The sequence below is a fragment of the Strix aluco genome, chromosome 9 (assembly GCF_031877795.1).
Source record: "Strix aluco isolate bStrAlu1 chromosome 9, bStrAlu1.hap1, whole genome shotgun sequence".
NCBI lineage: Eukaryota > Metazoa > Chordata > Aves > Strigiformes > Strigidae > Strix > Strix aluco.
The window spans coordinates 12,345,417-12,372,939 of NC_133939.1; the positions used below are offsets into that span (position 1 = coordinate 12,345,417).

Sequence of the window (27,523 nt, forward strand, 5' to 3'; positions counted from 1 at the left end):
AGGACTTTTGTAGAGTATCTTACTAAAATTGTATCATGTGTTGCAGCAGTTGGAGGGTTAGCAGTCTTAAGCAGGAACTGCAGTTCAGATGTGAAAAAGGTACCTGTGCATGTTAGCTTTACAAAAGGCAGAAAGCAAGTTAATGGGAAAGCAACATCAAACCAGTGGCTGGGGACTGTAGTGGATCTTTTGGTGGGCTGGCTTGGCTGGCTGGCTGAAGCAATGACTTTCAGGGTGGGACCAGCTGGTGCTTCTGCCTCTGGCTTTGGCAGTACAGGGATCCTTTTTCAAGGCAGCTGATAGATCTTTCAGAACTTGTCTTTATAACCAAGCACTGGACCCTGAATTGCATTTTTATTAAGTTAACAATCAGATTTTCTTTGCATTAGGATTCAAGTGCATTTTTGTTTGTTAGATCCTGAAAGTAAAACTAGAGACCATTAGGAGGAAGGCCTACATTTATTGTGTTTGTTTTTAAGAAGCATGATGTTCATAAAGCATATCTGTTTCAAAAGATTTAACGTGTTCCATGGGTAGGTATATAGAGACAGCACTGAAGTCTGTTTGCTTAAACTAAATCACAGGGAAGGAGATCACAGTTTTGTTTAGGAAAAATAACCGAAGTCCCCCAGACCACACCACCACCACCAAGCCAAGGACTGTGATCTTTAGGAAGGTGAAATACTGTGCAAGTTTCAAGGACAGCAGAACATAACAGTTTCCCCAAAATTTATTGTGAGCAAAAAAACAGTTTTGCAAACAAAAATCTGCTTTTTTTTTCCCAGAATCTGGAATATCTACATCATAGCCAGAGGAGCTTCTCGAGATCATTGTTAAATGAAAGTCTTTTGCATGCTGGCTTATGATCTGAAACCTGGTTTCACGATCTCTTGAGCTGCTGTCATTGCATCTTTACAAGAGATGGAGTCCAATTAAATACCTTATCTGTATGTACAGTGACACAGCTCTAGCTGTAGAAGCTATGCGATTTTAAGAGAAGATGGTGGGAACTTTGGGGGGAATAAAGGAAAGAACAAGGTTTCCTTCCTCAGTTCTAAAATCCACCAATAGTTCTGACTGCTATTTCTCTTGATATTTCTTAAATTACTTTACCCTACTGATCTCTGTAACAAAAACTGACAATTTCTTGGGATAAGTGGTTTATATATCCTTTTTTATTTTTTTTTTTTTCCTGGCATATCTGATTTGATTCCTGGCAGAGTGAGCTCAATTCTTAAACCCCGTCGTTAAAGACCCAATCCAAAGGTCCTTGAGATAAGAGATACTTTGGGGGATCCCATTATAAATGATGACAAGAGGGGTCCTCCCCTTGTCTTAGGCTGTTGTTCCTTGCAAAACCACTCTGCAAACCAAGGCCCTTAGGTATGCAGAATATAGCAGTGAATACTATGAAGACTAAGAAAAAATAGTGGATGACTGCATGATATGCTACACATTTTTGTCAGTGTATTATCTAATCTATACATAATATTCTGATCAAAAATTTTAGACTCTTAACTGAGAAAATGTGGAGATGCTTCTCCCTCAGTTTTCTCCGGACCTTCCAGGAGTCTATCAGTAACAAGAGACATCAAAGGGTTCGAAACAGCTTTATTTGGGTTATACATGTAACACTGATTCAAATATTGAACCATGAAACTTTATGGGTGTACAAACATGTTAGGTATAAACAAGGTGAGAAGTACAGGAACACTGAGGAAATAATTGTCAGGTTAATAATGCATATTAAAAATTAGGTTCATTTACATTCAATTTGATGTGAAGGTTCAGGTTACTTTTATTCCTCTGAACAGAATTATCCATCCCTAATAATTATTTTTTTGTTAAAACAGTAACATGCAATTACCACTTTACCTGGCATTTAAGAATGAGTAAGGAGAACTACTGTTCTTTTAACTACTCACCTGAAAAAGAGAAGCTGCATGTTTAATTTTGCTGGAGATGAAGATTACTGTATTTTTGTGTGTGATTTAAATTCATGACTCAAAAAGTACCTTCTTCCAAGAAATCTATAGCTATTTCACTGCTCAGGCAATGTTTGCATAATTTATATTTAATTTATATGTGCTGTAATCCATACACAGACACTTGTATCAGCCATGCTAGCTGCTCTGCACGCTTGTGAAAGCAATAATAGGAAAGTCTTAACAAGCACAGGCATTGGTCGGAGCTGTATAAGGCCATCTGCAATTCTACTTATTTCCTCAGAATCTCAAGTCTGTGCTGTCATGGCTTAATAATTGCTTAGCTAGCAAGAGTAAAACCAGTTCACAAAATGAAACCTCTAATTAGAAAGTGGGGAGGGCCTAAAATGATTGACACTTTTAAAAGGCATAGAAAGACAGAATGACATGTGGGTTTCATGCTGTAATCGGGAGAAACCTTGAGCATTAACCTGCAGAGCAAATAGTGCTTGGGACCCCGACCCAGCTAGGCTTGACACAGAGGCTGTATAGAAAAGCCTGTACACTTCTTCCTGGCTTTGTAAATCTGAGAGCACAATTCAGATAGGGCCAATGTTAAGACAACATCAGGATTCCCTTTTACTGGTAATGTACTGGTAGAAGGGGAGCTGTACCAATGGGACACTTGTTCTAACAATGAAAGGCAAATTTTCTCATTCTTTAATGGAGTCAATAAAGAGAAAAGCTTTAATAAAAATGTTCTTCATAAAGGTAGTTAAAATACAGATGAAAAAAGCCAGGAAAAAATGTATTTTTACTCCAACTTTCTAATTGATTTTTTTATGTGAAAATATGAGAGTGAGGGTTTCTGTCCCCAGTTTTCACAACCAGTGTCCATTACTATTTGCATTTTTCTGACTAACAACAGATTCTCATTTACTACTGAATCTGGATGAAGGCATACACGTTAGAATAAATGAAGGTGGTCAAACAATGGAAAAACCCTGCATTCAAACTGCTGATAGAGTTCAAAGGCTGTTTTTCAGCAGAAAACTTGATCAAAAAAATGTTGACAAGTTTCATATAGTCAGCACTTCTATGAAAGATTGATATTTTTGAAGTGAAGCTTTGAAACTTAAGGTCATGAACTTTCTACAAAAGCATTTTTCTTAAAGTCTCTGTATATTTTAGCTTTTTTGGCTCACCCTTGCCTTCTTATTTCTTGCCATACTGTGCTAGGACATGTGCAGTGCCCATCAAACCATCGTTTCCACATCCAAACATGAAGGCTGTATATTTAAGAACCTGAATAACAGAATGAACATGCAGTGAGATGAACAGGATTGGGAAGGAAAACAATTATGAAAGAGTAGGCACCCTCTTCTCTTCAAATCAAATGCTGGTTAACAGTTGGGCAACCTTTTACAGTCACTGATTTCTACAGTTTAATTTCATGTTTCGTTTAACTGTGTGTTCTTTGATCAGTGTTGAGTTTAGGGTGGAGATGGCAGTATATGCTTGTGTTGCATATGTGTGTTGGTAAGTAGTCCAAGGCTAGCGTCAGCCATACCAACAGAGGAAGGCGGAGGAGCAAAGAAAGTTTCACAATATGGCCACATTCAGACTTTCTAAACTAGTCACCTTCCTTTTTCTGCTACTTAAATCCTATTTGCTGCAAACAGACATAGACCATGTATGTACAGGTATGAAATTTATGTGCACACATTTAGTTGTTTGACTGAAAGGTCAGCCTGGATTATCAGCAGGAGATCTGGGTGTACAAACTACATAAAAAATATTTGTGGCTCACCAGTGTCAACTATGCTATACATTCATATGAATCAGCGTAGCTGGCTAGCCCCAAATAATAACTGCTGGATGGAAAACCCTTGCTCTGTTGAAGTCAGTGGCAGAATTCCCTTTGACTTGCTGTACTTAGGTGTTTGCCCAGGAAGGCACTGGGAAATGCAGAGGCTTCTGTTGAGGTTCTCCTAAGTGCAGGTCACCAAGTCCCAACACGGCCAGCTCTGAAAGCAAAATAAAAGAATATGTAGTGAATATCAGAGAATTGTGTTCTGCTTAATTATGTAATTGTGACTGGTCCAAGGTAAATATCAAACCTATTAATAGAGTGCCAAAAGAACAACCTTTCCAAGAATGCTGTTTGATATAATGGTGAGAGTCCCAGGACATTGCTTTTTATTTGCTTTGGTAATACATCTGTACAATGTGTATCTTCCAGATAATGGTCTTTGAGGTTCAGGCTGTGAGGTGATCTGCAGCAGAATAGGTACACTTGAAAGATCAAGCACAGTCTTGGGAGAAATTATTAAGAAATAATGATGGCCCTGTTGGAAACAGGATGTATTATATTGTCATCACTTCTATAATGTATGCCAAAATATAATCATCTTGGATCAAATGGATCTCCTTATTTAAGACAAAAAACAAGTTTCCCTGCATTTCAATCAATCATCAATATACAAGAAGATTTTTACTCTTACTCCAGGACCTCAAACAATGTTAAACCTATGTCTTACCATGCAGAATTTTTAAAACTTCATCTTTTAAGTGATTGATAATGCCAGCCGAAGTTTATTGAAATTTAAAGAATTCTATTCTGTTCTATTTCAACCAGATTATAACACTCATAATTTTCACTGAATACCTTTTATTCTAAAGCTTTGGATGATAAATCTATCCCTTCTTTTGTTAGTCTTCAATTAACTGAAGCGTGGGCTTTTTCTTTTCCTGTCTTCTTTTCCTAGCCAGGATTGCCCACTTAGCAGCTTTGGAATAGCCACAGAAAATAAACCAAATGCATTTCATCAGCAATCCCTCTTTCCCCTCCCTTTGCTGTCTGCAGCAGGCAGAGCTGATCTTTGGAGTCTGTAGCAGGCAGATGTGATCTCCGCTGGATTTTACCGTCTAAAGCAAAACAAAAAAAACCCCGCACTGCTCACAGAAACATGTGCTCAGTGAACACTGAGAAGCATTTCAGCCATGTCTCCTTAAATGTTAAATGGTTTGTGAGACTCTTTCAGGATTTCTATTGATTTTGCATGGAACTAGGTCAGAGCTGCTTTTAATTGAACAAGCTGGCTGCTGCAACTCTCACTTAACTGTAAAAAAGGAGTATTAAAAATTGATATGCAAAGCAAACTTCTGCTTAATTAGCAAGCAGATGAAGTCAGAATAGACAAACCACCATAGTTAATAAAGATGAGGAAATAGCTTTCACCGACAGTATAATATACTCCTATTTTGGGGGGAAAAATGGCTTAAGCACTGAGCATTATCCATGTTTCTTGCATGTGGTATTGATAGCCTATTTTCTTTGGGAGAGGTTAGGATAAATTTACAGCTGTGCAGCTCAGACAAACCACCACACATCAAGAAAGCCATTAAAAAGCAGCTCTAATTTTAAAATGTGTAATAAAGGTAAATAAAAATCGCTGAAATAAAAATTTCAGAAAGAAGCAACTGTGGGATTCCCTCAAGGTCTTAGTATTTCTGTACATCCAATGTCCGTGGAAGTGGCCGGCGTGCTGCTGTGAAGCTGGCAGTGTTACATGGGACACTGGTGGAGCTGTGCCTGGCCTGTGCCCTGGTCAGGACCCTGGGCTGGACACGGCTCGCTGAGCAGGGCTGCTGCCAGCTCTGCAGCTCTGCCCCAGCTCCAAGGGAGGGCCTGGGACGTGTCTGGTAGCTCTGGTGATCACACACCCATGCTGGCTGCAGTCTGAGCCCGTGTCTCCACCCCTCCTGATGGCCAGCTGTGCCCTGGGGGATGCTCTTCCCTCCTGCTCCCTGTGTGGCCTTGCAGCCATATGAGGTGAGGTCCGACATGCCAGGCTGGAGGAGAACAGGAGTTCTGATTCGCATCTAAACCCCATCCCAAGTGACTGACTTTGCTTTACACCTGTATGTGTATGCTGAATTTTAGATCCTGTGAGTAGTACCATTTACTTCCCACAGGATGCAAGTTCTGCCTAGAGTGATGTATTATTTATTTAGGTTTATAACAAACACACAGAAAAAAAAAGAGTAAATGAATAATTCATGGATGATTAACTTACACATTTCAGCTCACAGCTGAGAGAAATGACAGAGAGCAACCCTCATTTTAAGTTCCTTAAGACAATTGCTTTTCTTTCTTCCCCCAAAACCCCCAAGCTGTAATAAAGGTTCTGCTGTTTATCACTTAGCATTTACACTAAGAAGCCAGCAGGACCTGAAATTAATTTGTGCTTAACAGCAGAGTGGCAGACTGGCCATAGATTCATTTGAATGACAGTTTTTCAGGTAAGATGTTCTCCATAGCTGTATTTTTCAGTTTGCTTTGGTCCAAGTTACAGCCTACTAACTCAGTTTGTTTCTCACTTCCTTTAGCATTTACGAGTGTTCCAGTACCACAGCTCACATGCCAGCCTTGCCTAGTGTGCAGATATTAAGGGGCCTTTCATAAAGGGGAAATTGTACATGTCAATTATTTGTAAAATATGTTCTAAGAGATTTTAGCTGCCATCTTATTCTTGAAATGGAAAAGCCTGAGATTCAGGTGAAATAAATAAGAAAAATGCATATCTTTAAATATTGAAATACAATGACACCTGGAAGTGCTTGAAACATCTGAACACCTTTATGGCAGTTCAACCAACTGTATCCATAAATATTTAAAGCAGTGAATTATTTCTTGAAATTTACATTTTTATGTACTATTTTGACTTACGAATTATTGAACAATAAAGGTACTTTCCATGATAATTTCAGCTTTCAAAATACAGCACTTGACTGTGAAAAGATTTGCCTGTGGCCATCATATGATTGAGTGAGCTCCCAGCGTAATACTGAGCTTCAATATCTCCTAACTCCAAATTAAGGTTTCTAACAGCATGAGGTAACATAGATTCCATCTGTGTTTCTGCACTTCTCAAATAAAAAATAATAAAAAAAAAAGCTGTGCAGCAGTTACTGTTTCCTTATAGCAGAATATATATATGACTGGTTAGAGTTCATGCTTTCAGTATGGGATCAATGTGGATAAAGTGGCCATTTAAATCCTGCTGTAGCTTTTATAAAGGGTTATCCTGTTTAAAATATACTGGTTTGATTTTCAGTGGATGATAAGGTCACCACCCCATAGGTAACCATAGCCAGCAGCTACACGCATGTTCTGCTTTCTGCCAATGCCTCGTGCCCGACTGTGGGAGCGAAAATGCGGAGCAATGAACGTGCTTTTATGAGACGCAATAATTTGTGCCACTGAGTTTACTCCATGGAGCGGCATTTGCAGCAGGGAGTAGTTGACAGTATAACAACATCGAAGTGACTGAGACAGTCGACAAAAGGTCCCAGTAATGCAGCGTGACCTGGGAGGGGAGCATTCTGCATTTCTGGAGCTGTCACGGCATGTTAGAACTGAGATACTTTTTCAGTCAAGCAAGAACTAGCACAGTGATTTTTTTTTTAATTGAATTCAAGTATGATTCCCATTGACATTTATTAAGAAAGCTGAAATTATTCTAAAATCCTCCCTAAAATATCTGAGCAAAAGTGATGCATTAAATAATTTTTTTTTCATTTTTTAATGTATTTACAAGTGAGCAGGAAAGTAATATTACAGAAAACTATATAAAACACTGACGTGTTGTTTTTCTGACTGTGTATCAATGTTACTGATAGTGATCACCAAATAATAATGATTCAGCCTCTGTGATGGGTTGCATGACATTATAATCTGATTCAATCTGCTTTTCATTTTTAGGATATATTACTTTTCAGATAAACTGAGAACTGCAAATCCCTAAGAAAGGATAGTGGAATGTAAATTTACGAAGTCTAGACAGCCAGCTGAAAACAGATTTTCTACACCTTATAAAGAAGTAGACTATAAGCCAAATCTTTATTTAGTCTGAATATTTCCATAGTTTCCAGCTGGTTGCAGAGAACTGCTGTGCTTTGATTCAGCTGATAATAAAACTAAGAATGCACAAATCATTTTTATCAGGCAACAAGTACAAATGCTTCTCTGTTAAGTAAACTGAAGTGGATAAATCCTTAGCTCCACACTCAACCAGGGTGTTTCCACCACAACTAAGGCTGACTGCATGACTGTGTGAAATTTCAAGGGGTGGTGTTCAAGTAGTGTCAATGAGGCACACACAACGGAGGTTTTCACTAAGGTAATCATAGCACTTCCAGTAACAGCTGAATGACATCGTAAATTAAATCTATTGAACGATGCATTAAGTTGGTGGGGCACTTGCAGAGCCAGATTCTGACTTTTTTAAAGCATATTCTATTCCTTTGGCTTTCTCTTCATTTTGCTGGAAAGGAAGAGCTGCAATCTAGACAGCATCCTGTATTGTGGGAAAGAGGATTGTGTGCATTTCCAAAGAATTTTGAAACTTTGTTCATATCTTTCCTTTTCCCAGATAAGTAGTATCTTGAAGTGAATGGTATTGGTATAAAGGAAAAATTCAGATATGATTGCATGTATCTGTTATGTGAAAAAGTACATCATTATTTTTGATACATCAATGCTCAGAAAAATATAAGAGCATTTTTGTTGATAACCGAAGCGTTTCAACTCTAGTTATAATTTGGGCTCTACATCTCTTCGCACAGCTCTTTGTATTAGCAAGTCTCTCTATGCAGTCACAGACAGAGCTGTGTTACCGACATTTCGTAGCAAAGGTCCCTGAAAGGCAGATGTCATGTTATATTGATACAGAATTCAACCTTGTACCCTGCTGGGGTTACCAACTAGGAAAAACAAACAGTTTGGATTTTCATTGCAGTGTCTTTTTGCGTACATTAAAGTAGGTAAGTGACCTAAATGTTCAAGGAAAAAGTTTGATTTTTTAAGGTCTTTGTTACATAAAATGTCACTGAATCCTATTTATGAAACTTGCTAAACTGGGGTAGTTTTATAATTTTCTCACGGAGTGTTACTACTGTGAATAATTAAAAAAAATCTTGAAGGTTGTAGTATGATATCTTTAACATTGATTTTTACTATTAACTGACAGTAATTCATGAAATACACTAATGATTACATATTGCACTACATATCCAGTTAGATATTTTTACATGTTTCCTATATGACATTTCACTGAGGAAACTTCAGGCTGACTGTGTTGTTGCTTATCAAGTTCATTTGCAGACTAGAATGTCAAAGAACTCAAAACAACATGAGATTTTGTTCCAGTTGGGCATAGGTGGGGTCTCTACCATACCATATAGATATCTAATATTGCATCTTCTGCTGTTTGCTGTAGAAAGGGTAAACAGTGTGTGGGTTTTGAGCCACAGATGGACTAAAGTGGTTTGAATGTGGTTCTTTTTCTGAGACTGTATCATCTGAGTGGCAATTCCTGTTGGGTAGTCCCAGTTCCTGTCCATGGGGATAATTGGGAGAGGAAGTGGCTGCTGAGACAAATTTTGCTGTTGCATCTCTGGCAGTCCTGCACAGCCAGGCCACTGCCATTCCGCATGGGTCCCCTGGGAAACTGTTGTCATCTCCTGCCTGTGAATGGCTCCTGGCGTTTTCCCTTTGCTTGGCTCTCCCAAATCTTGTAATATCCCTTGTAGCCACAAAAAGATTATGAGATAGGGCTCAAGGAAAGATTGCCCTTCTCTATCAAATGTGAATTCCAAGACTGTAGATACTTACAAAATTTAAGGTACATCGGACATTTGATTTATAAATCTGAATGACTAGAACTGAAGGTATCACATAGGGATGTCTTTGGGCTTAAATATGAGGTATAAAATTCTGCAGTCAGAAGGATTTTTTTTTTTTTTTCTAAAATGAGTCAAACAGTTCAGCAAACTTTGAATAACTTGACTAGCACAGTAATTAGCTGTTACAACTAAAAGCAATCTAATGTTTCTTCTGTATCTAGTTTTTCATGTGAATTTTTCACAGCTACAGATGGAAAAGATCAGGAATGAATTGTTTCTCCATGCATTGCTCAACCTGCAAGAAAAGAAATGAGGGTCTCAAGAAAAGAACAAAAAATCACCAGCCATGAAGAAAGCAGACATCCCTGCTTCACTTGAAAAATCATTCAATTGTTTTTTTGAATTTCTTCTCCTTATATTAACTCATGGTGTTGCAAGCAGAAAGCCATTTTCTGACTCCAAGGATTTTCCAACCAAGTGAAATTTTATTCCCTAGATTATGGTGCAGGGCACACCCAAAATATTAACATTGGACAGTTTTGTGGATGGTGTGCTTTTTATTGGAACATATGAGGAGTTACAGATATGTTGCTTGCACAATATTGCCTTAGGAGAGTGCTTCCTTAGAAAGTGCCTGAAGAAGAACTTGTTCCCAATGAAATGATAGATGAAAAGAATTCAAGTATTTCCATAAATTGTTAATAAAAACATAATTCAGTAGGATATAATTTTCAAAAATATTTTCCTGGCATATAAAAGTTGTAACAGAAAAGTTACGTTTTATCCATCTGCTGCACTGTGTATAGTTTTAATAATTAAAAAGTGTATTGAAACCTACATAAACTATAGGTTTTAAGCCTAGATGCTAAAACCATGATATAATCTGCCCTTAAAGGATTTATGATTGGTATATATGGAATATTGAGCAAAAGATTGTTATACGATGTGGGTAATTAGCAGACACTCTATAATGAAATGTGCACTTGTGTATTTTTTAGAACCACTAGATGAACTGAAGATCAGAAGTCACAGCACTGAACCACTACCAAAGCTGGAAAACAAAGAGAGGGGAGGCCATCATGGGACAGCTTCCTCCAGGGAGCCAGGGAAAGCTCAGGAATGGGATGGAACGCCAGGCCCGCCTGTGGTGTCTAGCAGGCTGGGGAGATCCTCTGTCAGTCCAACCATGTTGGCTGGAAGCAACAGCTCAGGTACGTCAAATAGCAGAGCAGGGAGTATCTCATGAATCTCCTTGTGAGCTGAATGATATACAGATGTAGGCAGGCATCTGGATTCTTTAGGCTTCCAGATATCTTCTAGAATCTGCCCTGCCCATTGACTGCTACAGTAATAAGCATTGTGCTGTCTGCTTGTGCTCTGGACTGGAACAGGACTGGAATGGTGGCAGGCAATATAAGCATGTAAACATGGTGTTCATCTGTTTTAAAAGAAGTAAGGAATTCCACTTAACACTGAAAAGGGACACTATAGCAAAGGCACCCCCAGGATGGCACCTCAGGAAGAAGTTCATAAACAAGGCTGTCTTATTGATATGCGCAGTGAGTGGACATGGGCAGCCTTTGCTTTATGTTTGTACATAAATTTCTAGAAAAGTGACTATGGATCTCAGAAGTCTCAAGTTCATACCTATCCATTTTATTAATCAAATTATATATATATATAAAAAGAGTGAATTGACATAAACCATGAAAAATAATGCAGCCTTGTTTATAAATTAAGACAAACAGAACTGATACATGAATGAACATCTGTAAACAGATATGTATACGTCCAGCATAAGCACTGCATTGTTACTTTTTGAGATTTCACAGTTCTCTTCAGTTGCTTATTGGTTGGATTGTGAAAAATACCCACTTTAAAAACAGTTGGCATATATAGTACTGGAGCCTCATGGTCAATGTTCAGTAAGCATAAGACCATGAATGAGCTACTCAAACAATAAATTATTCCTGCATGAGAGATCTGCTGGGCAGTCAGTGGCAGAGAGGAGTCTTTACAGTGCCAAGCTATCAGAGACACTTGCCCCTCACCCAGGGCATCATCTCCCTGTGTGATAATGGGACTCACATTTTCCCTGCATTGCTGGAAATGACACCTGAAACTCAGTACATAACTTGAATAGGCTTTGCTGATGTGACACATCATTTGCAGCAATCGTGTAGTACAGCTTTTCTTCCTACAGACCCCCCCAAATAGTCCTTCCTGAGGCAGCATAAGCGACTTCTCTGCAAATCTCGTGACTCTAGCACAGGTTATTTGGGCGTTACTGCCTTTTGCTTACTGTCTGTTCTCACAAAGCATCCTGGTAGGTAGGAATTTTCCAGATTAACTCACAGCTTTGTTAAAAATTCTGTTCCCAGTGTATTAGTGTCATCTGTGCTAATGCAGGTAAAAGGGTGGGTTTAAAGGTACCACATCGAAGTATTGGGACATCTGATAATTAGACCAGAGGTGTATACCAACATTTTCAGTTCTGTGAGATGACAGTACAGAGCAGAATGGAAGAGAAATGAAAATTAAAGAATAAATTCTTAGCAAAATATAGCACTTCTGTCCAACCTTCCTGCATCAGTTTTATTTTAAAGAGTTGGTTGATCTCCAAAAGCAGACAAAACATGTTGGCCTCAATCTTCATTTGGCATCAGCAATCTGTAATAGTTGTTGAATCATGCCTTGATTTAGTTAACTGTGACTTTGTCTTACATAGCTAGGACTGTCAAAGAAAAATTATGGAAATATTTTACTGGCTGAATTTTTACTCCTTTTTTTATGATTAAAATTTGAGAGCTGATTATGATTTTCCTTTCCCCACAGTTTTTATGACATTTCATTTGATGAATATTGCCTCTCATCTGCCATGAATATTTTTCCCCTGTGTCTCTAGCTGTTGCCTGAGCAACGTGTTTTACCTTTAATCGGTGGGGCATTGCATTCAAAATGCTGTACACAGTTCTCCTCAATGAACTTGTACATGAACTGTATCAGTTCATTCTTCACAATTAAATTAGAACTGTAACAAAATGCAAGAAGAGGGATTTAATAAATCTGTATGGATACAAATGCTTTCTGGAGTCAAGGAGATAAAGTAATTTTGTGCTAGGAATTGAGAACTTAGATTTATCACAGGACCAAACAGAATCAGGGCAGTCCCCAGTACAGTCATCGTTGCTGTTGCTCTCTTTCCAACATCATAGATAAGAGAAAAAAGGGTACTTTTTTGTGCAGACATGTCCTTGAAACACCACAGTTTGTTGCCTACCTCCTAGTTCACACTGGTACAGGCATTTATTAGGGCAGCGTTGGAATAGTTTAAAGAAAATGGAGTTGAATTGCTCTGCTAGAAAACAGAAGGGATCTGAAAGGGCTTCTCATGTGTGCTCAACAGGCAGCTCTGCTGAGGCACAGATTAACTAGGAACTGGAGTGGTCTGAGCAAATACCTGAGTGAGAGTACTGATTTTTTGTGAGTTCTCCCAATCTCTGCACCTGCTAGTAAGATCAGAGGGGGAATGAGCCACCTCCAAACAGAATCTTGAGCTTTCTGGTTACATTGTTCAAATGAGCCCGGGCTGTCAGGTGCACATGGGTATCACTGTCTCTAATGCCTGATTGTTCTCTCATCTGTCATGTAATTTCTCAAGGCCACTTTCTGTTTCTTGGCATCCTATCACTTCTTATGGAAAGTGGTTTAAGTGGTTTGGGGGCATGCTGGCATTTAGGAAAGTCAGTGCAATTGTAGTGAACAGCCAAACGAGATCTGTGAAACAGAAGGCTGTGATAACATCACTCCAGGAGCTTTGAAGAGTATTTTCTGGAATGTTGCTGCTTTTTTCCTAACTGCACCCATGAAGCATTTTGCATTGCCACCTGCTGCTAGAGACAGGCACTGCGCTGCCTTTTAAATCTCAGATACTCTGTTTTTGAATCACCATCAGCTTGTCACTCAGCCAGCCCATTAGTATTCTAGCTGAAAACGTTGTAGATAATCAGGAAGGCAGTAAAGCCCACCCTTCATTGGAATTACTGGCTAGCATTGTGGATTTGCAAAAATAATGAATAGTTAAGTTCAAGCTCTTTGGGAATGGAGCGATGCCTGCAAACTCCAAGGTGCAAGACGCGTTCATTGGTACAAGAAGGAAGTAATGGCAAACTACCAATTCATGCTAGCTAGGACTGCTTCACCCAAAGATGACTGAGTACTCCCACCAGCTTCTGAATTTTCTCCTCACAGGCAGTATCAGAATATCACTGTGCTACTAAATCCTCGAAGATTCTTCAAGTGAAGACAATTTAATGCTGGAGGTATATGTTACTGGGCAGCCTGCCCAGTGAGGTCCAGCCCAGGATGCAATGCTTCCAGACCTTGCCTACACTAGTCATCCATGTTGTCTGCACAGCTGTCCCCTAGCAGCGCCTGTCACCTAAAGTAAAATGAGTAGTACTGGGAGCTGTATGCTAAGGGCATCAAGCCACTGCACCGTGAGCCAGGTGTGTGATCTCCAGGGTGTAGGATCACAGTCACAGAGCCTGGCTGTAGAAGTGCACACTCTCTGCAGCAGTGGCATTTACAGCTATTTGGAACAATGCACAATTGTCCTTTTGATCTAGAGCCCCAAGACTGACAGTAGCCCATGCCAGAAGCTTCAGAGAAAAATAGCAAGAAATTTTACGGAAAAGACACTGCTGGTAGGACATGATTCCTTACCTCATTGCTTCAGCCATTGACACAGACCTGAGACATGACAGTTCAGAACAAATCTTAGTTTAAAACATACCCCATCTAACACAGACATGGTTTTTCTCATCACCTGACTTGCTTTTGACCTATGGGTATCTTGGAACACTGAGTTCCACAGGTTCAGTACTCCCTTTGTGGAAACAGTTGTTTGACAGGCTGCTGTGTTATTTCAGCACTAAGTGGCTTCTGCAGGTGAAGTCCTAAATACTTTTTTTAAGTGACAGAATACTATAGAGTTTATTCCACCTTAAGGTTTCATAATTTCAAGTTATGTTTCAGTTTACTTATCTCTTTTTAGGAGACCAACATGGCCAGGCCAGTATGATGGTAATAGGTGTGATTCATTTTTCCAGTATGCATGTTTTCTTTTTCTTCTTTTTTCTCTTTTTTGCATGTGATTGCTCTCAGCCTGTCACATCGCCTTGTTTAATTCAAAACGTGCTTCTTGGCAGCTGTAGCAAATAAGCAATATTTCTCTTTTCATGTGCAAAGAAGAGACTGTGACAGGATAAGAAGCTTCTCCAATGTAAGTGACAGCCAGGGTATTTTTTTGAATTAAGATTAGGATAGGCAGAATGCAGGCTTCCTTGGATGAATAAAAGAACTCTTCCCGTTAAGATCCAAAAATAAAAAAAAAACCATGCAGAACTGTTGTATTTCTGGAGAATATAGAAAACCATAGCACATTGGTATAAAACTGATCAAAAATATTTCCATAAAATCTTGTCACATTTCAGCACTCTGCTTTACTGAGAAAAATCCAACAACACCCCTTGCCCCAAATGCAACCAGCCAAGCCTCTCCTCTACATGTTTAGTTACAATGACAGCACTTGCACTTTTGGAAAACAGGTCATTTATGTGAGTGCTTGAATACATAATGAAGTACACAATTTTAAGGCAATCCTATCCATGATTGGAAAGCCTGTGTTTCTGTGTTGGATAGTCTCTCCTAAAATTCTCATCCTTAATGCTGTCCTTTGGGGCTGTCCACTTGCTTATGTCCATGAGTAATCCTACTGGCCTTGTCAGGACTCAGCTTAAACCTGAGAGTCCAGTGATGCTGGTTTCATTGCAGCTGGCTACGTGTGTGGGTTTACTTCAGGCTGAGGTGGCTGTGGTCCCAGACACTAGCATTGTTGGAAATGTTGTGGTTGCTGTGGGTGACATAACAGGGAGACACAGCTGACCCGCCATCCCCTACTGTCATTAGACTGCATCAGCACATCGCTCCTGGAGGTGGCTCAGGCACTTAGTGAGCAGTGCGTTTTTCATAATATGGCACAGTGTGAGGGATACGTCATTTGAAGCTGTGCAAAATGATACCACCAAAGTTTCATCAGTTAAATGTAGCAACTGAATTTTATGAACATTTTTTGTGCATAACATAACTAAATTTGTTATGCAGCTCTCTAGCTATCCCAAACAATCTGGTGAATTCAAACCTCATGCTGCCCATTGATTGCACCGGGCATCTCTAATGGCTACTCAAGTGCACTGCATCCCCTGGCCCCAGTCCAGTAAAGCACTTAGACATATGGGTTCCCTAGCTTGGCAGTAGGCTGTTAGCCCTTGTCAGCAGTTGAGTGGCTTACAGCAGTGTCAGAAGGCCCCTAGCTGTGGATGCAGAGAGGGTCCTGTGTTTGGAGCCGTGTCTCTGGAACCCTCTTTCAGGCAGGTGTGATTTAGAACCCACCCACCCACCCAGTGAAGTGAAAGTGCAGATATGGGGTGCCATGGTAACTTTATCAGTATGGAGCTAGATGGATTTTAGCTTGTGTTTTCGTGGACCCTGAGAAAATGGGTCCTTCTCAGAGGACAGATAGCTACAGAGCCTTACCTATATGCTTATCAGGCTGGCTGATAAAACTCTGCACCACACCATGCATTACTGCACAAAGGGAACATCTCAAGAAGTCTCAAGACTACTCATTGCAGATGTTAATACTGAGCTGTCTCAGTATCGTCCACGTGAGATAAACATGAATTAAAGACTAGAAAGCATCCCTGAGATTTGCTGTTGTTCTTCCTTCAAGATTCTCATCAGTAAATATGAAAACCCATTTTCATTCCAGAACAGGAATCAATATCAATATGCAGGGCTTGCAGACAAGCTGAAATGACCATTTAAAAAACCAAGAGTTAAAGATCCTGAAAGTGACTGGATGGTGGACATAATTATGCAAGAAGACCTCTTACTCCTTTTTAGATAGCCCGAAGCAGAAGTTATTATTTGAGGGGATCATTATTATTTTGAAGTGATCAAAATCCACTTAGCCTCAGTACAGTGAATAAGCTGTACACAGCTGAAAAATAACATGCTGCAGAATACAGAGCAGTCAGTTGGGCATCACTTATGCAACAGACCATTTATGGATTTTTTTTTTTTTTCCCCACAGTAGTGTGCAGTGTGAAGATGTTACTCAGAGCACTAATTACAGTAGAATAGAGTATTTATTTGGTCTAAAAATATTCCCACTGAGACCAATGGAATGGCTATTAAAAAAACCCATTTCCCTTTCACTGCACAACCCAACTTCCTGAACTTAAAAAAAAGCTAGATGGAGCTGTCTCTAAAACCTCTTTTGGTGAGGATCACCATGAAAATTGCAGTAGTTTCCTTAATACTGTAACATATATTACAGGGTGATAAAGGAACTAATACTTCATCTGTGTGTGATAGGTTTTATTTCTTTGATGCCAGATGAAAGGAGTCTCTTTGGCAAGGAAATGGTAATCTCATGTTGTTGCACATATATCCAAATTGGAAATTATGACACTTCTCTCTGCTTTCCCAAAGCAAAGAAAATAATTCAGAAGCAATGGCAGACAGTGCCTTGGAGTTTTTTACATGTTGGGTGTCTGATTCTGCTTGTCACAGCAAAAACAGAGTCTCTACTTAGCAGTAGGGAAAAACAACAAAAGAAAACCCAATTCTTGTTCTCTCTGAAACCCCAGCAAAATTCCAGGAGGGAACAGACATGAGTTCCATTATTATATCTATATTATTGAAAGAAACAGTCAGAAATCTGGCACACAGACAGTGTGACATCAGAACAAAACCAAATCTAATCAAACCTTCAGAATAACTGCCCAAGTCCAAAAAAAGCAAAACACCAGATTATGTACAAAATGCAAGGTTATGGGGGAGATCAGTCTGCTCCTTTCTGCATACTTATTGCCGTGTTGACTCGTGGTATGTTTACAGACTGACTAGGAATGAGTGCATTGAATAATGCATTTGTCAAACAGCATAAATATTTTTGCTGCTCAGCCAGCTGGATGTTAACCAACCTATTAATATTTAGTTGATGAATATTCGCCCATACAGATGCTTTCATTGGTTTAAGTGCTCCAGCTTAAGTGGATAGCTCTTCTCCATACCCTGTTGAATTCTGAAACATCTGAGGAAAATAAGCATTTAAGGTGACAATGAAAAAGCATCAGTGAGATTGGAAGAACACATTTCAGCGTGTTGCTGGTAGGTGGTGTAATGTGCCAGCTGTCCTCAAGTTTCTAAGATGTGCCAAGCGACCTTAAGGACATGCTAGTGATGGACATCTTATTCCTTTCAAACAATGGGCCAACCAGTGGCTAATGATGATACCAGAGATACATGTAGGAAATAGAGATATTAGTATAAAACAAACACAGACAAAGCAACAGTGTAAATGAGGCATGAGAAAATACATTTCAGAGAGACGCAAGCCAAAGATATGTGAGCAAATGTGCTTCAAAGGCAAATTTGCTAAACCAGGATTGCACAAGGCATAGGTCCTTCCTCTCTTCTTGAAAACATGAGATTGAGTAGAAGGAATTCTTTAAACCCATTGTAAGGAGGCATGGTATTATTATAATCACTTGTTATTCATGGTAAAGCAGTACTATCAGTGCTAAAATTGAGAGTCTATTATTGTACAAAGTGTGTCTGCTGAGTGCACATGTTCTTGGTCTCAGTGTTTACCCACTAAATAAAAAAGATAGGTGCAGGATTGGGAGGAAGGCTTATAAAACATGAAGAGAATGAACACATTCATCTGAGTCAAAAGTCATGGGGTGAGAGATGTTTCCTTAGCCATAAACAGGAAATGTAGGAACAAGTATTTTTGGGGGGCAGAAACAGCAGACCCTTTTCTCAGGAAAAGACAGTTTCTTCTAGACCAGATGTGGGGTGTTGGACACTGGGGTAGCACACTGGTGTCAGCATGGCTCAGACACAAAAACCTTCATCCAGGACTCCTGAGCTGCATGGGAACCTTTGTGTCAGTACATTAACAGTAGTAACCTGCGCTAGAAATTAGTGGGGAGCCTTCCAAAAAATGCATCCATGTACAACAGCTGAAGGAAAATGAAATAACGGTGTCATTTCTGTGCTATTCTCTGGAATAGAGCTTTCTCTCAAGGCAACCTTTGCTTCTGTAATTGCCTTGATTCTGGGGAACTGACTTCAGAATTTGCCACTGTTGATGTTCTGATTTTTCTCCTTTCTTCCTACTTTCTGTCTCTCAATTCACTGCCATTAACATCAGTTTTCCAAGTATTTTTAGTATCATTACAAATTCCCGAGTGCAACAGTATCCTCATCACTTTTATACACTCCCTCCTTCGTTTTCTGGCATTTCGTGCTTTCCCTCAGCACAGTCTTTGGGCTACCATCTCCCTCAGCTCTGGAATGGAGAGATGAAACCAGAAGCTGCTGTAACTCCCTTAATCATAGCTGTATTTTATGAGGAGTAGAAAAAGGTGCCAGGGCAGGGGGGCAACAAGAAGGTTTCCTTTATATGCTTCCTGTCTTTCTGCTGTTTCACGCTCTATACTTCAGCTTCAGAGATGTTAGAGGAGAGGAAAGAGGCCAGGACATGGGATGGGTTCTTTCTTAATCCCCCTTCTGATCTCAATTTCTGTTCATGATTCAGCCAGAAGCCCAAGACTTTAACTAGAAACCAAGCCTGGAGTCTCCATTTCAAGGGAATCCTGGGACCATCATGTTTCAGTTTACTGCAGCAGTAACCCGCCTCCTGTTCACTGGTGTATTTTCTTCTCTCTTCCTTCGCAGAGCCTAAAGCAAGTTGCAGGTTAGGTCGGTCTGCGTCCACATCAGGTGTGCCTCCTCCATCCGTTACTCCGCTCAGGCAAGCCAGTGATCTTCAGCCGAGCCAGGTACCATCGTTAGCCAATCGTGAATGACTTCATGTGCTGCAACATGCCAAATGTTTCTCACCTCTGTGTCTGTCATTTGTTACAGTAAATGATTTTTTTGGTTTTTGTCTTTATTTTCTGTGTGTCTGTGCGTGCATCTGTGTGTGCACATCTCTCATTGGCAATGAAATTCCACTGGCCACATCCAGTAGAATTTTCTTTGCTCTTAATTCCTTGTATCCTTTTCTGTCTTCATTCTGTAATATAAATGTAGTAAAACTGTACTGTATGAATTGACTGGGTTTTTTATTTTTTCATGTTTTCTGTACTTTTTTACTGTCTTTAAAATTTATCAAGCTTTGATAAATTTAATCTATGTTTTTATGTAAATTTCTTTTAAATGTCTTGTCTAAAGCACTTGCACCAATGTTTATCAATGACTTGTACATACCTGACTTCTGCCCAGTTGTACTTTAATATTTGTGCCAGTCTCACATTTGTTTTGAGCTTAATGCATGATTGTATTACACTGTGATTTATCACTGTCCTGAAAACTGCTCTTACAGCAAGTTATTTTGTTTAGTTAAGGCAGCTACACTCTCTTCAGCTATAGGCCATGTAATGCTTACAGGACTGTTAAATAGTCCGCTGTAGTTATACTTATTGTATATTAGGAATCAAAAACTAAATCAAAGGGGTAATATCTCCTTGTATCTTAAACAAAGATTTTTTTTCATCAAAACCAAAATGCTACATACACCCTTGAGAAAGAAATGAAAGTCTTTGGGTTTGGCAAATTTCTCCAACAGCAAGAAAATGGAAAAGAAATAAAGACATGGGAAACCTATACTTACCTTTATTTTATATGCTAATGCTGATATTGTATCATTTTGCTGCGCAGACCTGTATTATTAGTTTGACAGAGCTAACTGCTGAGAGTAGCAATTGAGAGAAGAGGTTTCACTTAAACATAACGTGAATGCCTTCTGTCAAGCTCAGAGCACTCCAGTATTGTATCACTTGTGTGTATGTGTATGGGCCTACACATTGCTGTGTACGTGTGTGGGCACATATATGCACAAAGAGACATAAACATATATGTATATATGTGCACATACATATATGTACACACCCGCACAAACACCCTTATTTGGATGGTGAATTTTCGGTTGGCTTTCAGGCAATTAGTCCCCACAATCCTCTTGAATTTCAATGAGATTTGAGTGGAAAACTCCCTGAGGACTGCTTTGCAATAATGCAGTTGTTTGTAGCCTGGTGAGTTGCTTCTAGAAGGCCTTGACCAAAGTAAATTCCAGACGAGTAAGGTTGATTTATTCAATCCAGACAGCCAACAACTTGTTAGGAAGGTTATATTTGGGTAGCCTAGTCCATACAGGTTAGAATTCTTTAACCTGCAAAACTGATGCTATCGTATTACTTCTGAGCCCTGCTGGACACAATGACTAACAGAACCTTGAACGTTTCTAAAGCATATTTTACATAAGAAAATCCAATCCATAACAGAGATTCAAAATGATAGCCCATTTAAATACCGCATCGAGTGTGTCTTCATCTAAGGAAGAAATTAGGGTAATTGTACTTCCAAAGGTTTTAAGTGTCCCAGTGATTATGTAGTATATGATTTTTTTATTAAATGGGTCTTACAGCAGACATGATGCTTTGCTGGTTATTCAGTGGAAAAGGCACCTTGAGTGTTTTGAAGGGATTTGAGTCTCTCGATTTATATTAAGAACTAAACAATAAGCCTTGAAAGCAGAAGCTGATGTGATAGAAGAGATAATGAGCATCTTAGAAGCTGCAGCCAGGGTTCACTGAAACTGTGGAGGAAAAATCCACCTCACTTCATAGAGAAGAAAGGAACAAAGATGATAAGAGGAATTTTCAAGTGACTGTACAGGGTGATCTTGTTAATTGAATAATGTATGGTATGGACATGGCTTCATGAATAACAAGAAAAAGTAGTAAAAGCTTTCTCTCCCCGTAAGTCTTCCCTTCAAGCTGTCTGTCTATTAAGTTGTCATTTATTATGATGGCATAGTTTTTTAAAGGTGTGGATTTGACCCTGACTGCAATGGAATGACAAAAGTCTTATTATCTCCATGGCAGATACAAACATTACTTTGATTGTGTTCTTTATATACCTATTCTATCTTAATGTCCAAATAATCTATGGCAGGTGAAATGTGTTTGGAAATGGCTGGGTTGTTAGCCCATTCTGAATCTGACAGATTGTGGCATACAGGGTATTTATTTTCATGTGCTGTGGCTATTGATTGTATTGATACTGGTTTCCTTAACCACATCGTAATCAGCAGTTAGACTTTCCAGAAGATTACAAGGACGCATCTTCTTTGTTGATGAGATGGGTACAGCTAACATTCATACAGGGATACAGTATCTGGGAAAGGACAGATTACTGTTAATCGGTTTTCTCAAATCTTCATGGATCCCAAACTGATGTTTTTCAAAATGTTTAACTTGGCAAAAAAAAATCAGATTTGCAACTGAGCTCTCAAGACCCATCATTTTTAATACAGAATCATTCAAGGAAGCGGTGAGGATGCTTAGTAATTAAAAATAGGTCTGATCTAAGGAAACTTAAATTATAATTCCAATCAAATATTGGCTAATGATGTACCTATTGACATTTAACTTCGCTATGCCTTATTTTCTTGTTTGTTTATTGGTGTAGGACTTGTGAGGATTAACCAGGTAATATTCACAGAACATATTTATGGTGTATTGATGGTAAGCATTATGGTGATCACTTACAAATAAAAAGAAAGAGCTTACAAGCAGAGATGAATTATGTGGCTGGTCTCTGACAGAGAACACTTTAAAATTCTGTAGTGCAGCAGCAGCCAGCAGTTACCAACACACTGAGGCAGACAGAGAGCATGCTGTTCTGTACTTAGTTCTGGTAAATGGTGAGGGCATATTGAAAGAGCTGGTTGCAGGAAGTAACCTTGGATGAAGGTGTGAATTGACTCAATTTAAACTGAAAGATAAACATAGGTTTATCTTGGAACTGAAGTTATTGATTGTGTAAGGACAAAGTTTAAGAAATTAAGGAAGTAGCAGAGGAAGTCAAGGAGAGAGCTCGGAACCGTAATATGGCAAAAGCATGGAATATATTTGAGCTACAGAAGTGGCATATAGCTATAGTTCCTAAATACGTATCTTTATATAAATATCCTAGAGGAGTGTAAGTAGCAGAGAAGTGTTCTAGATGTCACAGAACACAATGCCTTGTAAAGGTTCTCTGGTGTTAGCAGAGAGCTTACAGGGAATGGAAAAATGTTCTAGAAAGTACAGTAAATTATATCTTAGAGATAAGAAATGTGTGAATAAAAATAGAAATAGTGAAAGTCCATCGGAGTTTAGTCTTTATATGAAATTAAAGCAAGTACCATCTGTTTGTAGCCATCCAAGTGGACAGAGAACAGTAGAAGTTAACCACCATGTGAGGTTTATAAAGTGGAATAAACATGGTCCAAGGTTGCCCCAGTAAGTAACTCATCACCCATATTGCTGGGGCCTCTGTGCTAGTGCCTGAGACTTCTGTAGCAGGCATGGTCAGGTGCTTCACCCTGCAGTGGTAAATTCTCAGTCATATCAGGGGGCCCCCATACTGAACAACCTTGTTCATTTGTGTAAAGCAAGCAGGATTTGGAGTCACAGGTGTCACTGTGATACAGGGATGCTTCCCTGCATCCTGTCATTCTCCACATCTTCACCTCAGGGTAACAAAGGATTATGCTCCATTGATGGACTCAAAAATCCCTGAATACAGGATACATGTGCACTGAGCATGGCTGTCACAAAAGACGAAAACATTTCAAGCAGCCTACACTGTGGAAGTCCCTCTGCTGGAGAGCAGAGAATCTTGCATCCAGATTTTTAAAGTACGTAAAATCATCTCTAGGTCACTGCCAGGCTTCTCCGAAACAGTCTTGGCACACCAAAAAACCACTGATTTCCATTTTAAGAAAAAGGAGCCAATATAACTATCTCTAGATTTTTTTTTGCTGCAAGTGAGTTTTGCAAACTGAAGTTTGTTTTCATTAAGATGTAGCCAGATATTGGAAAATCACATGTATTAAGCTGCATAGCAGCACAGCAGTGCAGGTTTATAACGAAGATCCACGATCTGAAGGAAAATTCACCCTTTGAAAACAAACCTCCTGATAGTTACGATGTGGTATTTCAGCTTTTCTGCAAAGCAGAGCCTATTTTCAGACAGATATCCACAAAACTGAGTACCTTATCTGCAAATGTGCAGCCTCTCTTCATGCTGCCTGTTAGTTACTTTTCAGTGGGAAGACAGCACTGTCCTTTACTCTTGCCTCCTTGAGGTATGCTATCTTAATTCTGAAGGTTTGCATGCCTCTTAAGGTCTGGTGTCTTCTTGTGGGGAGGGCCAGGCAGTAATATCTAGCTCCAATTTAAGCAAGGAAAGAAGATTTAAACTTTACAGTGGTGATCAAAGTAAAATCCAGAAGCCATGCTGAGATTAGAAGGAATAACTCAGAGGAGGGAATGAAGATATGTGAACTGCTATGAATTAAGAAGGAGTTTCAACTTGCATTGAAGGCATGAAGAAATAGCTAGAAAATATATCAGAATCAACACTGAAATTTTTTGTGGCTTATTTTTTCAAAAAAAAAATGTAGCTCAGTTCATTGCTTGCCTGGTATCTGCCTGAGCTCCCAGCAAGTTGAGATGGCATTTTTCTTCCCCCATATAACCCCATCAGTGAACATGACGCAGAATGCCCACATGATGGACAAACTAACCATTACCTTCCAAAATTGAGGAGAGCTTTCACTTACTTTATGTTTTATCTGAATATAATATAGCAAAGTGGAAAGGCCTGCCATTCACAGAATGAACTTGACCATGTAATTATTGCCTTCCACCAAATGAAGTGAATCCATCAATAGTTTATCTGAGTATGTATCTGATAGGCAAGAATTTTAGATACAAGTCGGCTCCTTAAATTCGTATTTAGGTAGCTAAATAATAAAACATGCTTGTAGAAGGAGTAAAGAGTGTACTCTTTAGCTGAGATCTATCCTACCTACCTCTGAGATGTCTAAATCAGGGGTATAATGCAGATTCCCCATGGGTTATGTGAAGAGAGGCACCTGCAGAGGGGATTCACCTAGCTAAACCCTCAGTGACCATGGAGAGCTGTATGGCTGTTACCTCGGATAACCTGGTAATTTATCCTCCTAATTTAACCACCTCTGTCAGTTGTGGAAAGCTAGCTGGGATCATTCCTGCTCTGTGCATGTTAGAGGCTCCTGGACATTTACCACTGAACAGATAACAGTCATCAAAATTTCCATTGCTAGCTAATAGACATTTATACCTTTTTAGACTTAATCCACGTGTGCTGAGTGTTAGGGAGAAGCTATATGGATTATATGGCTGGGTCCTACCTACAGTTAATCTTTAAAATGACGCACTTTTGGCATCTTCCCTCCTGCTGGGCTTTGTAGTCAACAGCAGTGCCCAGGGGAGAGCAGCAACGTGAAGTGGTGTTGGGGTGGGTGGGCTGGCTCTTGCTCTTGTGTTTGACCTCACTAAGGGAGCTGTTTTAAGGAAATGGAAAGTCAAGCTTTGCAGAGTTCTGAAAGCAAGAGACCAGGATTTTTCCAGCATAGTTTTCTATTGTGGTGGGTTGATCCTAGCTGGACATCAGGTGCCCACCAAAGCCGCTCTGTCACTCCCCTCCTCAGCTGGACAGGGGAGAGAAAATATAACAACAGGTTTGTGGGTCAAGATAAGGACAGGGAGAGATCACTCACCAATTACCGTGATGGGCAAAATAGACTCAATTTGGGGAAATCAGTTTAATTTATTACTGATCAAATCAGAGAAGGATAATAAGAAATAAAACTATTATCTTAAAAACACTTTCTCCCCATCCCTCCCTTCTTCTCAGGCTTAACTTCACTCATGATTTTCTCTACCTCTTCCCACTTAGTGGCGCAGGGGGACAGGGAATGGGGGTTGTGGTCAGCTCATCACACGTTGTCTCTGCTGCTCCTTCCTCCTCAGGGGGAGGACTCCTCACACCCTTCCCCTGTTCCAGTGTGGGGTCCCTCCCACAGGAGACAGTTCTCCAGGAATTTCTCAAATGTGAGTCCTTCCCATGGGCTGCAGTCCTCCACGAACTGCTCCAGCGTGGGTCCCTCCCATGGGGTGCAGCCCTTCAGGCACAGACTGCTCCAGCGTGGGTCCCCCCCGGGGTCACCAGTCCTGCCAGCAAACCTGATCCAGCGTGGGCTTCTCTCTCCACGGGGCCACAGGTCCTGCCAGGAGCCTGCTCCAGCACAGGCTTCCCACAGGGTCACAGCCTCCTTCGGGCACCCACCTGCTCTGATGTGGGGTCCCCCCCGGGCTGCAGGTGGGTCTCTGCTCCCCCGTGGACCTCCCTGGGTGCAGGGCACAGCTGCCTCACCATGGGCTGCACCACAGGCTGCAGAGGAATCTCTGCTCCAGCACCTGGAGCACCTCCTGCTCCTCCTGCTGCACTGACCTTGGGGTCTGCAGAGTTGTTTCTCACATATTCTGACTCCTCTCTCCTGGCTGCAATTGCTCAGTTGTTTTTTTTTCTCTCCTTAAATACATTATCCCAGAGGCGCTACCACGGTGGCTGATGGGCTCGGCCTGGGCCAGCGGCGGGTCCGTCCTGGAGCCGGCTGGCATTGGCTCTGTGGGACATGGGGGAAGCTTCCAGCAGCTTCTCACAGAAGCCACCCCTGTAGCCCCCTGCCACCAAAACCTTGCCACGCAAACCCCATACATGTATTGATGTAAGTAGGGAAGTAGAAAGCAGCTTTTCTACTTTAAATATGCAACTGGAAGGGGTTTTGTTGTTGTATTTATTTCCAGTTGGGTCTGAGATAGGTATAATGCACACTGGTTTATGTTCAGCAAGAACATAAGAAAATACCCTTTGTTGTTTGGGTTTGTGCCGGAGAAGTCCTGGATAAAAATGCACTTTAATAACAGTTCAAAATGAACAGTTTGGAAAATCCAAAAGCACAGGAAAAGCTTTCTTTTTCCCACAGCTGGGCACGTGAAGCAGGGTGCCCGCCGGGGGCAGCGCTGCCGTTCCGGCGGGCTGGCAGCCGCCCCGGTGACCGGCGGGACTGGGCCGATGTGGGGAAGGCGGCGGGAGCCCGCGGCCAGCTCGGTTCTGCGTGAAAAATGGGGGCTGTGAGCGGCCCGTACCGGGCGTCGCCCCGCGCTGGTGGGTCACAGCGCTGCCGGGAGGCGGCCGGGCCCCGCCCCGCGCCCCGCCCGCCCCGCCCCAGGCCCCGCCCACGGCGCGGCCCCGCTCGGCGGGCCCATGGCGCCCCCTGGCGGCCGCCTGCGGGTGTCCGGGCGGCGCGGCGGGGCGGAACGGAACGAAACGGGGGGTTTCCCCGGCAGCGGGGGCGCTGCCCTTCTGCCGGTGACAAAGCCCTGCGCACCTGAGGCAAAGGTACAGCCTGCTCAGGTCCTAGGGGATCTTCACCCGAATTTTCTAGGCCATCAGTTATTGATTTCAAGCGGAGTGGTTGCGATGGTTGGGTGTTTCCAGCCCTCAGGCTTTTCCTTTCCCTGATGGCTGGAATCGTAAGCGTTGCATCAAACAATTGCCAGAACCTTGTGCCGAAATCGCTGTCAGCCCTGTCCCTCGCCGGTGCCTGCATGCCCGCAGGAGGGCTCGGCGCTCCCGCGGCCGCCACCTCGGCACCGCACCGCGGCGTGGGGCTTGCACCAGCCGCACCTCTTAACCCCCGGGTCTTCCACACAGCGCCTTAGGTACCGTTTTGCTTAAGACTCGATATTTCGGTGCTAACCAAAATGCAACTAAACACGCACGTTTTATCGTGAAAAAAATTTCTAGCATTAAAACTGATGCAAGACCTTATTTTCAGGGCAATTATTATTTAATTTTGTACTCTAGCCGAAAAATCCCAAACAGATATTCTA

General features: G+C 40.9%; 1 protein-coding gene across 5 annotated transcripts in view; it reads left to right on the plus strand.

The window, feature by feature from the left end:
- Positions 1–27,523, plus strand: part of NYAP2 (neuronal tyrosine-phosphorylated phosphoinositide-3-kinase adaptor 2) — a 144,789-nt gene that overhangs the window by 95,928 nt on the left and 21,338 nt on the right. For all 5 annotated transcript variants that reach the window (XM_074833714.1, XM_074833715.1, XM_074833718.1 and 2 more), the window contains 2 exons: positions 10,613–10,825; positions 19,428–19,531. In XM_074833714.1, coding sequence (XP_074689815.1) covers positions 10,613–10,825; positions 19,428–19,531 — 317 coding nt within the window. The remainder of the gene's footprint in view (positions 1–10,612; positions 10,826–19,427; positions 19,532–27,523) is intronic.